The sequence below is a fragment of the Ruditapes philippinarum genome, unplaced genomic scaffold, assembly GCF_026571515.1.
Source record: "Ruditapes philippinarum isolate M1 unplaced genomic scaffold, ASM2657151v2 ctg3094_1_1_1_1, whole genome shotgun sequence".
NCBI lineage: Eukaryota > Metazoa > Mollusca > Bivalvia > Venerida > Veneridae > Ruditapes > Ruditapes philippinarum.
In genome coordinates, this window is record NW_026858409.1 from 462,153 (window position 1) to 475,188 (window position 13,036).

Here is a 13,036-nt window from a genome sequence, read left to right on the forward strand (position 1 = left end):
CGTGCAAGGGTTTCAAAACTGTTCAGGGATGGGTTGTTAAACCCTCGGACCCCCTAACGACTTTCGGCGGACATTCACATTTTCAGTAAAACTACGTACGCGCCTTTTTACTGTACATTTTTGTATACAAAACTGATTCCGTTCGACTCGAAAATGCATAATAATCTCATGAAATTAACTTATGATATAATATCACCTACAGTTTCGTCTTCTATTTCAATTTTGAAGTGCATAGACTTCAATATTTTAGTTCTGGAGATTGTTTAATTATGTAAACTTATTTATTGTTTAATAATTTTTGCGTTTTATTCTCTTTTAGGCATATTTCTCGGATCAAACATTTCACAAAAGAATGTATCCAAGTCACTGTAAACTATTTATTTGAATTATTTTTTTTTATATTAATTTTTTTTATTATCATGTATTTTTGTATTTAAAGAATTATTTTGCAGCGTGCATTAAACCGTTGAACGACTGGTTTCGTTCGTGCGTCTGTTTTTTTCCAATGTTTTATGAAAACAGTCGAAAATTGCTGTTATTATTTGTAAATTTAATGCATTGAACAAAATGAGAAGTTGTTTTTGTTAATCTTGAACATGCTATATATCTCACGTGCAAAACCGAAGAGAAGAAATGTGGACACTGAAAAGTCGAGTCTAATGGCGGTGAAGACCGCATCTTTTTCAGGATGCTGAGCCACATGCACAAAAACATACTAATGACCGGCGTTTTTCGGAGCGTTATGGACTAGAGGCCCATATAGTTACGGTAGAAACCCCGAGAACACCGCAAGCTCGTACTATGAACGTACTCGAGATGTCGTACATTCGCCGTATAAACGCACATACAACATGTAAATTGTTCGACATGTAAATGGCAACTCTGTGGCGACCCAAATACGTTTGCAGTACGACAACGTAGTTGTAAATAGGAATATGGCGTTTCCAGGAAGTTCTGGCTTTCGCCGTGAGAACGCCGCATTGATGCCATATTCGATGTAGAGTCGTAGTACTTAACATTAGAACGCGCTGAAGACCCAGTTATACTTCTCGCCGCTCCAGCACTTGATTGGTCATATTGGCACCGTTAATGACAGCGACTAGAAAACCCACACGTTTTCTACTACTTCATTTTGGTGTAGAAAAACGCCAGTTATGACAATCATATGTATTAGATTTGCCGACATGATTTGTTTTCATTTTAATTGAAACATTATATGAGTATAGCAATCTAACATGCCATGTTTTTTTAACAGTCCGCCAAATATACTAGTACCGAATGCCTTTTTGAAAGTCATACAATTATTTGGTCTCTTTTTTTTTCAAATGTTTTTGAGAAATAAGGAGACAAAAAATTTCGATAATTTTGGTCATCGATCATTACTACAATAATAATACAAAGAGCAAACTTTTTTATTCTCAAATACTCATTTTTCTATACAATTTTATCATTTCTCATTTTCAAAACTTGTAAATACTTATAAAGTACATGGAGAAAAAATGATTTAATGAAAGTTTCATTTCATTATTTATTTAATATATGAATGAAAACGTTGTGGGAAAACGTGATTTCATAAAGGATAAACTATAAACCAGTAAATAAAATAAGATGACACACTCTCAATCTCTAACATCGACAATAATATATCGCCGCAAGCTGTTTAACTCCGTCTAAAATACCGTGTGTGTAGATATAACCGGTGATTGGGGATAAAGTGAATATAAACACTTTCTAAATTTGTCGCTTTTCATTTTTCTGTTAAAGCAATAAATATTATTTTTTAATCCATTTTTAAAATACTTTTTTGAATGTTATAATTCTTTTCCGACTGACTATTGATTAATCAAGAGCGCCATAGAGCAATGACTTGACAAATATAAATAGTATAATTCTCCTGTATAATCGAGTCAATATACCCGTTTCTGTCTTTGCTAAGCGCATGCGCAAAAATATAAATAAAACACATTTGCCTAAAGATGAAGGCATATGGTATTTATGTATGTTTGGTATTAATTCTGATATTTGTTTTCGGTAAGCTTTATTTCTTCATTTATAATTTCTTTATACTATATGTGTAGGGTTTTTGATTTATAAAAATTATTTGTGTATGTTAAAATGTTATTTATTGATTTTAATGTTAATATCTAAGATATTACTTAACTGGAAGTTAACTAGGCATTAAGATATAATTTGTTGAAATAACTATACAAATACTCCAGGTTAATTCTTTTTCTTAATAAAATCAAGATACCTTCCTTTTAACATGTAAGAAAATCATAGTCGATAGAATATCATAGTTTTTGTATGATTTTATCGGGCATTTCAAAATAGTCATTGGAATGCATACATACATACTTAAGTTGTCAAGATTGTTTAAAAACTTTTATCCTCGAACGACCTATGTATGCTTAACACTTAAATTATGTTTAAGATTTGGTTTGTCTTTTTTGTGCAGTGCATTAGTTAGAACTTACCAGAGCGTAAATAAAATGATCTGTATCTAAAAACAACTATTTGTATAAAAGCAATGCAAAATAAAATAGTTTCTACGTCCGTATCAGAGAGTAGCGTGTGATATTTATTAGAGTTTTCATGCTTGTGAAATATATTAAATAACGACTTTTACGTTTGTAAAAGGTCGATTCTAAGTTTCAGGGGCGGAGGAATTTGTTTTCAAGAATTATTTCTTTGAACAAATATATCCTTTTCTACGAAATTCGCTATTTAAAAGTAGATTATTTTGTAATTTTTGACAGTTGTTACATGTTGTCTTTTGATATCAGTTTTATCAGGCGAGACTGATATGGGCTAGAACGGGGCGAGGCTTGTATTACAATGTATCTTGATAAATTTTGTATGACGAGTGTATATTATTACAAATAAAGTTTTTTCTATTCTCAAATACTCAATTTTCTCAATACAAATTTATACTTTCTCATTTTCAAAAATTGTAAGTACCGATAAAGTATCTTATTAATATATTATTAACCCAATTCGCCTTTAATTATCTATTATTAATTTACAATGCGCTATATCATTTGACAAGTGATATTTTTAAAGCTGGTGTTATAAAGTTTATAGCAGCGCTAATCTTTTTAATACTAGTATACTTAATACTTATTCGATCATCTTCTTTATATCTGAACACTGTATATATGTTAAATTGAAATAAAGCTGAATCATTTAACTGGAGAAGAATATAATTTACGAACTTGTTAAATAATATATATGATTAATGATTATGCTATTAACATTCTATGCTATACCATGGCTATGGCTATGCTATGCCTATACCTTGATGTTGCTTTTGCTACACTTTGATAATGCAATGCTTTGCCATGGCTCGGCAAAGCTAGGCTAAGTCACTCGGGTTCGGCGGAAAATGTTTATATTAATATAGTCTCCGCTACAGTAGGCTAGTGTTCTCGAGCTGGCGGACAAGAAACAAATATTATTTTAAGAGTTGACATAGGTTACATTCTAGGTCATGCGGATTGTATTTGTTTTTTTACAGGTGTTGATCAATAATGCTATTGATCTATACACTAGTACCTAATACATGTTTTATATAATTTCTATAGAGAACTGTATTTATTAAATGGCATATTGGATTTTGTATCGAATACATGTATTAAGTTCAGTTGCCCTAAAAGGCAAGTATTTCGTAATTTGTCCTGATATTTAACCTATAGTATCACATAACTTCCCGTTCCCTGTTTGGTGTAACACAATCTTCCTGTTACATACGTGTCTTATAAACCACTGGATAATAAAGAAATTATTCATGCGTGGTTAATTTCACAAAAGCAATATCCCCAGTGATAAATACAGAATTTATTTTCATCGGGTGGTATGAAAATAAATATTTCATGTGTGGCAGTAGCCACGAGTGAAATATGATAATTTTTTATTACTATATGATGAAAATTGAAAAAAAACGTGAATTTTCTGTTATATTATTAGCTCTGTTTTAACATATAAAAGAATTTCCCTTTATTTTTGTAAACTGGCATAATCTAAAAATAAAAAGTGGTCTCGCAAGACACCGATGAAAATACGGAAAATGAAAATAAACGCAATTATAAATACGTATTTTTTATATTCCTCAATATTTAATTTATAAATATATTTAAAAAAAAAACAACAATATATATGAATTACAGAAAAAGCTTTGTGATATGATTTGTCGAGACTATTTTTAAGTCATCTATCTTTTTAATTTTTTATGCAGAAAATAACCAAGATCAACTTGTGATAAATTTTTTGATAAGAACCACAACTTTTGCTGGGCTTTAGTTCGAGTAAATTCCACTCATTGAAATGTACTTTTAAATATCGCAAGCGCACTACATATTTTCAGGTATTTATAATACACATGGAGCTAGGGGAGGGGCGAGGGTGAGATCCACATCGAGGACACGGAGCACGAGTAGTGGAACGAGAAGTTCTGTCAGAAGTGTTACAAGGTCACTTTCCTTTTTAACGAATCCGCAAGTAAAAGTTTGTAGATGCGCAGACTGAAAAAAAAACATCATTTTTCGTTTCTGTTTGCTTTATTTATCTATTATTATTTATTTTATTTAGTTTGTTTGTTGTTGTTGTTTTTGTTTAATTGTTATTGCTTAATTTTTTGTTGTTGTTTCTTTTTTTTTTGGGGGGGGGGGGGCGGTCCCTTACCTACTCCCTTTATGATGGAGTTTAATAAAAAGAAACATAATTGTAAACAACAGACCGAATATTTTTCAGTTGTAGGAGTTTTGGCTAGTCGGAAACAGAGGAAAATATACGTATAATTCAGCTTTTGATATATAAGGACAGTTAAGGATAATCATTAAAAGTTTGTGAATATTTATACAATAATATAAAAAAAAAACCTGTCTGGTCTTTATAGTGACACTATAATTGAATAAGCTGTCAATGCGAATGCCTTGTAAAATCATGTATGAGCCGCGCCATGACAAAACCAACATAATGGGTTTGCGACCATTAAGGATCCAGACCAGCCTGCGCACCCGCGCAGTCTGATCAGGATCCATGCTGTTCGCTTACAAACTCTATAACAAGTAGAGAAACTGATATCGAACAGCATGGATCATGATCAGACTGCGCGGATGCGCAGGCCGGTCTGGATCCATGCTGGTTGCAAACCCACTATGTTGGTTTTGTCATGACGCGGCTCAGTTATATTAATACAATGTATAAGTATGTAAATTTATCTACCAAATTGTGAAAAATTTCAGATTCGGGACCCGTAGTTCCTATAGCGGATCTTCTTATTCACCAGGGACATGGAAAACGGCGGCGGCCGTCGGTACATTATATGGACTGTCCAGTTACAAACACAGAAGGCGGTACTATGATTCTCCAAACAGTGGTACGTATTCCTATATATGACAAATACAGTCAAACTTGTAAATAGAATCCGACACCTTTAGATTTATCAACCGGTCTGTACACATAGTTATTTTTTTTTCACTTCATTATCTCTCTTAAGTATATAATTTCTATTTATGTATTAATTTTATTAACCAGGTGTTCTATGCATAATTTTTTAAAGGGATATTCTCTGTTTGTATTTTCACATAGTTCTTTAAATATCTATACACTTACATTAGTGTACATATATGAAATAAAAGTCTATGCAAGTATCTGTAAAATGAATTGGGTTTTTACGTTACAATTTAATGAGCATGGAAAATGTGTAATCAAAGTCTTGAGTTTGTAACAATACGTGCCGCGAATAAATATATAAAATATTTTCACGACGAATAAAGATATACATAAATAAGTATGTAATCATTTAAACAGACACAAATTTCATTAATCAAACGAAAGAAAAAACTTTAAATGATATAGGTTATATTTCATTTAAAACTTGTGTAAGTATCAGTGAGCGAATTATTTATATTATGATATTTTGCATGTCAAAAGATAGAGTTAAAAACCATAACAAAATATTTTCTATATCAGAGCCGACAGTTTGTTTCAACGAAAAGAACTTGAAAAATGGAACATATGGGTATTTCATTTGTCCCGAAGAGGGACAAGACGACGATATGGCATATTGCTGCGGGGACGAAGATGCTCAGACATGTTGTGAATATACGGATGCGTGAGTTTTACAAATATATACCGATCAAACATAAACCACTCTTTTGCGCCGCTTTTGACAGATTTTTATTTCATTATTGGTGACTAACAGACACTGACCTATACATAGATCTATTACCAAATTGATTGATCTCGTTTTTTTTAAAAAAATGAAATCATGCTCACCAGGGGCATGTGTAATAAATTTTTTTTATCAATTCACCGTTTAACCATTAAATATTAACTCACAGAATTAAGTTTATTTCATATACTTTTATCCAGTTTTTATATTAAATGGTTCACATAAATGTCAATTCAAAGATTTCATTTTGTTATAAAGGACGGCTGTGGGACGAATTATCGGAATAGTATTTGGTGTTCTCGCCGCTTGTGCGTGTGTGGGCATTTTGGTGTACTGTGTTGTCATACAAATGAAACGAAGACAAAGATTAAATGGAACAACATACGCTCAAAATACTTCAACAGGTTTGGATAAAAAAGACATTTCATTTAAAGGCACATTATTAAAGGCCCCGGAAATAAATAAATTTATACTTCTTAAGAACATATTAAAGGCCTCGGAAATAAATAAATTTATACTTCTTAAGAACATATTAAAGGCCTCGGAAATAAATAAATTTATACTTCTTATGAAAGGGCAAATATGAATTTTAGAATGTTTAGTTGATGAAAATGTAAGATGCTTGTTACCTGAAGAGAGTGGCGATAAATGTGGAAGAATTGGTCATAAAAGTAGCAAATTTTAAACAAAGTAGTATTTTGACCTCACTACAAAATACTTACGCACTATAACTGCACTTATTGTCGAAAAGGAATAAATGAACAAGATGGGGTAGGTAAGTGGCCAACGACGACATTTTTGGATACTGTAAAAGTACACCAAAATGATAAGCTTCAATTTTGAGAAATGAAAATAAAACCATTTTCTCAGGCATAATGGGCCTTTACGTAAATATAAACATTGTCGGCAAACGAAATTTCTGCACCTTTTTGGCCGTCTGCCGTATCATTTCACTTGTTTATCTTCATTATTGTAATACTAATGCTTTATCATTAAAATATTCATTATATATTTCTTTAATATGTTTCCTGTAATAACCATTTCTAATTGATAATATGGTGATCATTCCTTTTGCTCAAAACTATTTAAAATACAACTGAACAAATTGTATTGTATTTTTATTGTATTGTATTTGTCTTGGAATTGTAATGTATTTTGTGTTGTTTTACTGTATTGTATTGCATTGTATTGAATTATATGGCATCCCATCGTATCGTATTGAATTTATATTATTGCATTGTATTGTATTTTGTATATTGTATTGTATTTTGTATTGAATTGTAATTTATAAAACTTATGATATATTTCTTTATTTTCATATCCTGAAATAACCGTGTCTCATTGATATTATGGTGATCATTCCTTTTGCGCAAAACTATTTTAGAATACAACTGAACAAATTGTATTGTATTTTTATTTATTGTATTCTGCATATTATTGTATTGTATTTGTTTTGGAATTTTAATGTATTTTGTAATGTTTTATTGTATGGTATTGTATTGTATTGCATTGCATTGCATTGCATTACATTACATTGCATCGTATCGTATCGTATTGTATTGTAGTTATTTGTTTTGTATTGTTGTATCGCATTGTATTGTATTTTGTATTGTATTGTATTGTATTTTGTATTGTATATAAGCTTAGCAGACTATTATTATAAAATTATTTGCTTGTTTTTATTACGTACAGGTACAGCCTCAGTTCAATATAGTGTAAATCAGCCTTATTTTACAAACGGTTCCAATTTCCAGTATGACCAAAAACAAGGTAAGTTCAATTTAACTTCGCAAAATAACTTACAAAACATCTTAAATAAATTGAACTAGATATTTTAAGCCTTAACATGTTGAATTTGCGTGATAGAGTTGGACAGTGTCCATTTTAAGAACTGTCCATAGAAGAAAAACACTCACAATTTTGAATGAGGATTAGCAATTATAGAAGGGAGCTAAATATGTATTGACTTAACCCTTTCGCTGCCAGAGGGTTATTGTTTTATTGATCACCTATTTGCCAGAGGGTTTTCTAAAAAATTACTATATTATTAATTGATATAGTTATTTTAATTTGTTATTACTATTATAATAATTATATATGTTTCCAAATCTGTGAGTATAATAATAATTATTGTCGAAGGTTTAATTTTATTTATAATTATTATTATTATTTTTATTATTATTATTATTAATTTATTATTATCACTATAATTATTATAGAAACGGCTAAAGCCGTCCATATGGCAAATACGCCGAAAAATGAGAGGGACGGCATAAGCCGTCCCTATGGCAGTGAAAGGGTTAATTACAATGATTATATTATAGATTTTTTTGTATCTATTTTGCAGACATGTCGTCATATCCGGAAACGGCAAATTCCTACGACACCATAGGCAACACCGAGGCAAATGGTTCTATGTCTAATAGGCCGATAGGGTTTGAAGGTTAGTATTGAAATCTTATATGAATTAATCAGTACTGAATATCCAATATCAGATGTGTCGTTATCAATCACTTCGGAACGTTACTTCATTGCGTTAAAGGTAAACAAGAGTTTTATGACGTTTTAACAATACTTTCATGCATGAAAGATGCTTATAAATAACTCGAAGAAAGAATCGCTGAATGTAAAAATTATTTTTATAAAAGTAGCAAAATGTGAACAAAGTAGTATTTTGACTTATACAAAATACAGTACTTAATCACTTGTTCTGTACTACTTGCCAGAAAGCAAAATACACAAAAGATAGTTCAGAAAATTTGTCAATTAGTCTTTAACAGAACACCAAAAAAGGAAGATTTTGGGAAATAAAAATAAAAGCGTTTCTTATTTCTGTCTTTGAAAACATGCATTTTTATTTCTGTCTTTGAAACATGCGTTATTATTTCGGTCTTTGAAACCTGAATTATTATTTCTGTCTTTAAACCATGAATTCTTATTTTTGTCTTTGAAACATGAATTCTTATTTCTGCCTTTAAACCATGAACTCTAATTTTCGTCTTTAAACCATGAATTTTAATTTCTGTCTTTGAAACCTGAACTCTTATTTCGTCTTTAAACCATGAATTCTTATTTCCGTTTTTGAACATGAATTCTTATTTCTGTTTTTGAAACATGCATTCTTGTTTATGCCTTTGAAACATTCATTTTTATTTCTGTCTTTGAAACATGCATGATTGTTTCTGTCTTTGAAACATGCATTATTGTTAATGCCTTTGAAAATATGCACTCTTATTTCTGTCTTAAAAACAGGCATTCTTGTTTCTGCCTTTGAAACATGCATTCCAGTTTCTGTCTTTCAAAATATGCATTCTCGTTTCTGCCTTTGAAACATGCATTCTTGTTTATGCCTTTGCAAATATGCATTCTTATTTCTGTCTTTGAAACATGCATTCTTGTTTATGCCTTTGAAACATTCATTTTTATTTCTGTCTTTGAAACATGCATGATTGTTTCTGTCTTTGAAACATGCATTATTGTTAATGCCTTTGAAAATATGCACTCTTATTTCTGTCTTAAAAACATGCATTCTTGTTTCTGCCTTTGAAACATGCATTCCAGTTTCTGTCTTTGAAAATATGCATTCTCGTTTCTGCCTTTGAAACATGCATTCTTGTTTCTGCCTTTGAAAATATGCATTCTTATTTCTGTCTTAAAAACATGCATTCTTATTTCTGTCCTTGAAACATTCATTCTTGTTTCTGTCTTTGAAAGTATGCATTCTTGTTTCTGCCTTTGAAACATGCATTCTTGTTCATGCCTTTGAAACATGCATTCTTATTACCGTGTTTGAAAACATGCATTCGTATTACTGTCCTTGAAACATGCATTCTTGTTTTTGCCTTTGAAAGTATGCATTCTTGTTTCTGTCTCTGAAACATGCATTCTTATTTCTGTTTTTGAACATGAATTCTTATTTCTGTCTTTGAAACATGCCTTTGAAACATGCATTCTTGTTTCTGCCTTTAAAAATATGCATTCTTGTTTCTGTCTCTGAAACTTGCATTGTTATTTCTGCCTTTGAAACATGCATTCTTGTTTATGCATTTGAAACATGCATTATTATTTCTGTCTTTGAAACATGCATTCTTGTTTCTGCCTTTGAAACTTGCATTCTTGTTTATGCCTTTGAAAACATGCATTCTTGTTTCTGTCTTTGAAACATGCATTCTTGTTTCTGTCCTTGAAACATGCATTATTGTTTTTGTCTTTGAAAATATGCATTATTGTTTCTGCCTTTGAAACATGCATTCTTGTTTATGCCTTTGAAACATGCATTCTTATTTCCGACTTTGAAAACATGCATTCTTATTTCTGTCCTTGAAACATGCATTCTTGTTTCTGCCTTTGAAAATATTCATTCTTGTTTCTGTCTTTGAAACATGCATTCTTATTTGTGCCTTTGAAACATGCATTCTTGTTTCTGTCTCTGAAGCATGCATTCTTATTTCTGTCTTTAAAACAAGCACTAAAGCTATAGTCTGTTTGACTTGTTACCTATTTTAGCTGATATCTTTACTTAAATATAATTTAGAACTTGTAACGCTTTATAAGATCATTAAGCTAGACAATAGCACGCATATATAAATCTATGGAATAAAGTGATCCCTTCGAAACACAAAAATATACATTTATTATTTTTTTGTTTATTTTTCTTATAGCAATTGACAGCAAGATAGAATCTCAGCTTATTATTTCAGATTGTTATTTATCTAAATAATTCAAAAATTATCAGGAAATATTTATTCAGTTATTTTATTTTTCTTGCATTTGCAGGGGATAGATCTCAGCCACAGAATGGTGTGTCTGGACCTCCGCCATATTCTCCCTCGCAATATAACGGTAATTATCTATAATTTAATACTTAAAGCACTTCGTCACCAAATTGTGCTAATCTCTGCAATAAAAAAATATCACTAAAAATAGATATAAATGCTAGCTTATCGTTTTTAAAGTTTTCAAACATCATGATTTATTGATCTTTTATTATATGATTCTTTTTTAATTTGTGCATGCAATTCCAGCTCTGACTAAACTGTATTATTAAAATTTAAGATGTGTTTCTTTTAAATTCTCAAGCGCTTGGAGAATGAATGAATTGGACAATCGAATTATTGCTGTTTTACCATTTTATATCATTATTTTGTTTTGTATCCTGTTTTCTTCAATTGTCGTTTCTTTCATTTTCATTATTATTATCATCACCATCGTATTTACTGTCTTAACTGTTATCAATGTCGTCTTCGTCATCATCATAGTCATCACCACAACCACCACCACCACAAACAACACCATCACGATTATTGTTTATTGTTTTCATTCCTCCTTATCATCATCAAAATCATCATTCTCGTCGTCGTCTTCATCATCATATCATCATAATCATGATCATCATCATTAAAATCATCATCATCATCGTCGTCGTCGTCGTCGTCGTCGTCGTCCTCGTCAAGATTGTTATAACTTTACATGTAAAAATGGTTTGTTCGAAAAAAAGTTTCTCAAAGAAACTGGAAGGTCTACATGACTGTACTTCTTCCTCAATCACTTTAATTCTTTACACTTAAGTTATTTTTTCTTAAAATGAGTCTAACTATTGTTATAATTATCAGACATTTATTTGAGTTTTCATTAATAAATGCATTTTCTAAAGAAAGATTTTTATCTGCCGGCTATTTAAATTTTTAATTGACAATTCTTCTTTATTACACAATTTCTATATTGATATTGACTGTCCACGTAATTTCGTTCAAAGTTTTCTTCTAATGGAGTTGTTGTTGAAAATTAAACTTTTACATATTTAAAGATGTTTATTGATAATCCTTTACCATACATTAAATGTTTATATCATTATTAACATTATTATTATTATCATTATCATTTTTAGTAGTAGTAGGTAGTAGTAGTATCAATATATAAGTGTAATCATCATCATTATAATTATTATTATTTTTTTTATTTTTATTATTATTATTATTATGATCATCATCATCACTATTATTATTATTGTAATAATAATAATGATTATTATTATTATCATGAGAATTATCATTAACATCATTTCTATTAGACTTATTATAATTTTTATTATTATTATATTATTGTTATCAAAATTATCATCATCATCTAATTCTTTTCTATTATTATTTTTTATTATTATTTTATTATCATAATTTCATAACTATCATCATTATTATAATTATTATTATTATTTTTTTATTATTATTATTATTATTATCTTTTATTACAGGCTTTCAAGACACACCTTCGGCGCCCCCACCTCCGTATCCCGCAAATAACTTCTAGGACCAACTTTCCTTCGAACATTTGTTTGTAAATAAATTGTTCCAACTCTATATGCATTGTTCACGAGCGGACTGCAATACCTCTTTAAACAGGATATTTCAGTAAATATCCTACATCGGCAACTTGTTATAAAATTATGCTTCTTAATTGCTTTACCTCCACAAATGTCATTAAAATCAGACACTTTCTTACAAAGGACACGGCGGAAAATATAAAACGATACCCATAAATTAAATTTCTGGGCCGTTACAAACTTTGTGAGGACACTTCTCGATTTCCATAACTATTTCCTAAGTGGTTGTCATCAACTGTCTGTAAACTTCACTCATTTTCAATAACAGGCGCCGTGTTTATATATTCACAACTTGAACTTGTTTCAGAAGTCACCTGGGCTTTTTTTAATCGGGCGCTTAATATGGTTACATTAGTTCGGCTGGACAACACGAAAACAAAACTTTCAATGGTAGACTATAGTGACGTAACAAATTTAGTGGAACAATTACAATATATTCGCGGTCTCTGGTTATAAAGTTTTGGCGATCACTGAAACTAGACATG

The 13,036-nt window shown here is 30.4% G+C and overlaps 1 protein-coding gene across 1 annotated transcript; it reads left to right on the forward strand.

Annotated features, from left to right (window-relative positions):
• The first annotated feature begins 1,921 nt into the window (after positions 1 to 1,921).
• On the forward strand, positions 1,922 to 12,528 carry LOC132753096 (uncharacterized). The gene is made up of 9 exons (XM_060743516.1): positions 1,922 to 2,031; positions 4,361 to 4,466; positions 5,241 to 5,374; positions 5,971 to 6,112; positions 6,431 to 6,576; positions 7,865 to 7,942; positions 8,520 to 8,615; positions 10,949 to 11,014; positions 12,423 to 12,528. Exons 1-9 carry the CDS (start codon positions 1,977 to 1,979, stop codon positions 12,476 to 12,478), a joined length of 879 nt encoding a protein of 292 aa, XP_060599499.1. The 5' UTR covers positions 1,922 to 1,976; the 3' UTR covers positions 12,479 to 12,528.
• Positions 12,529 to 13,036: the final 508 nt, after the last annotated feature.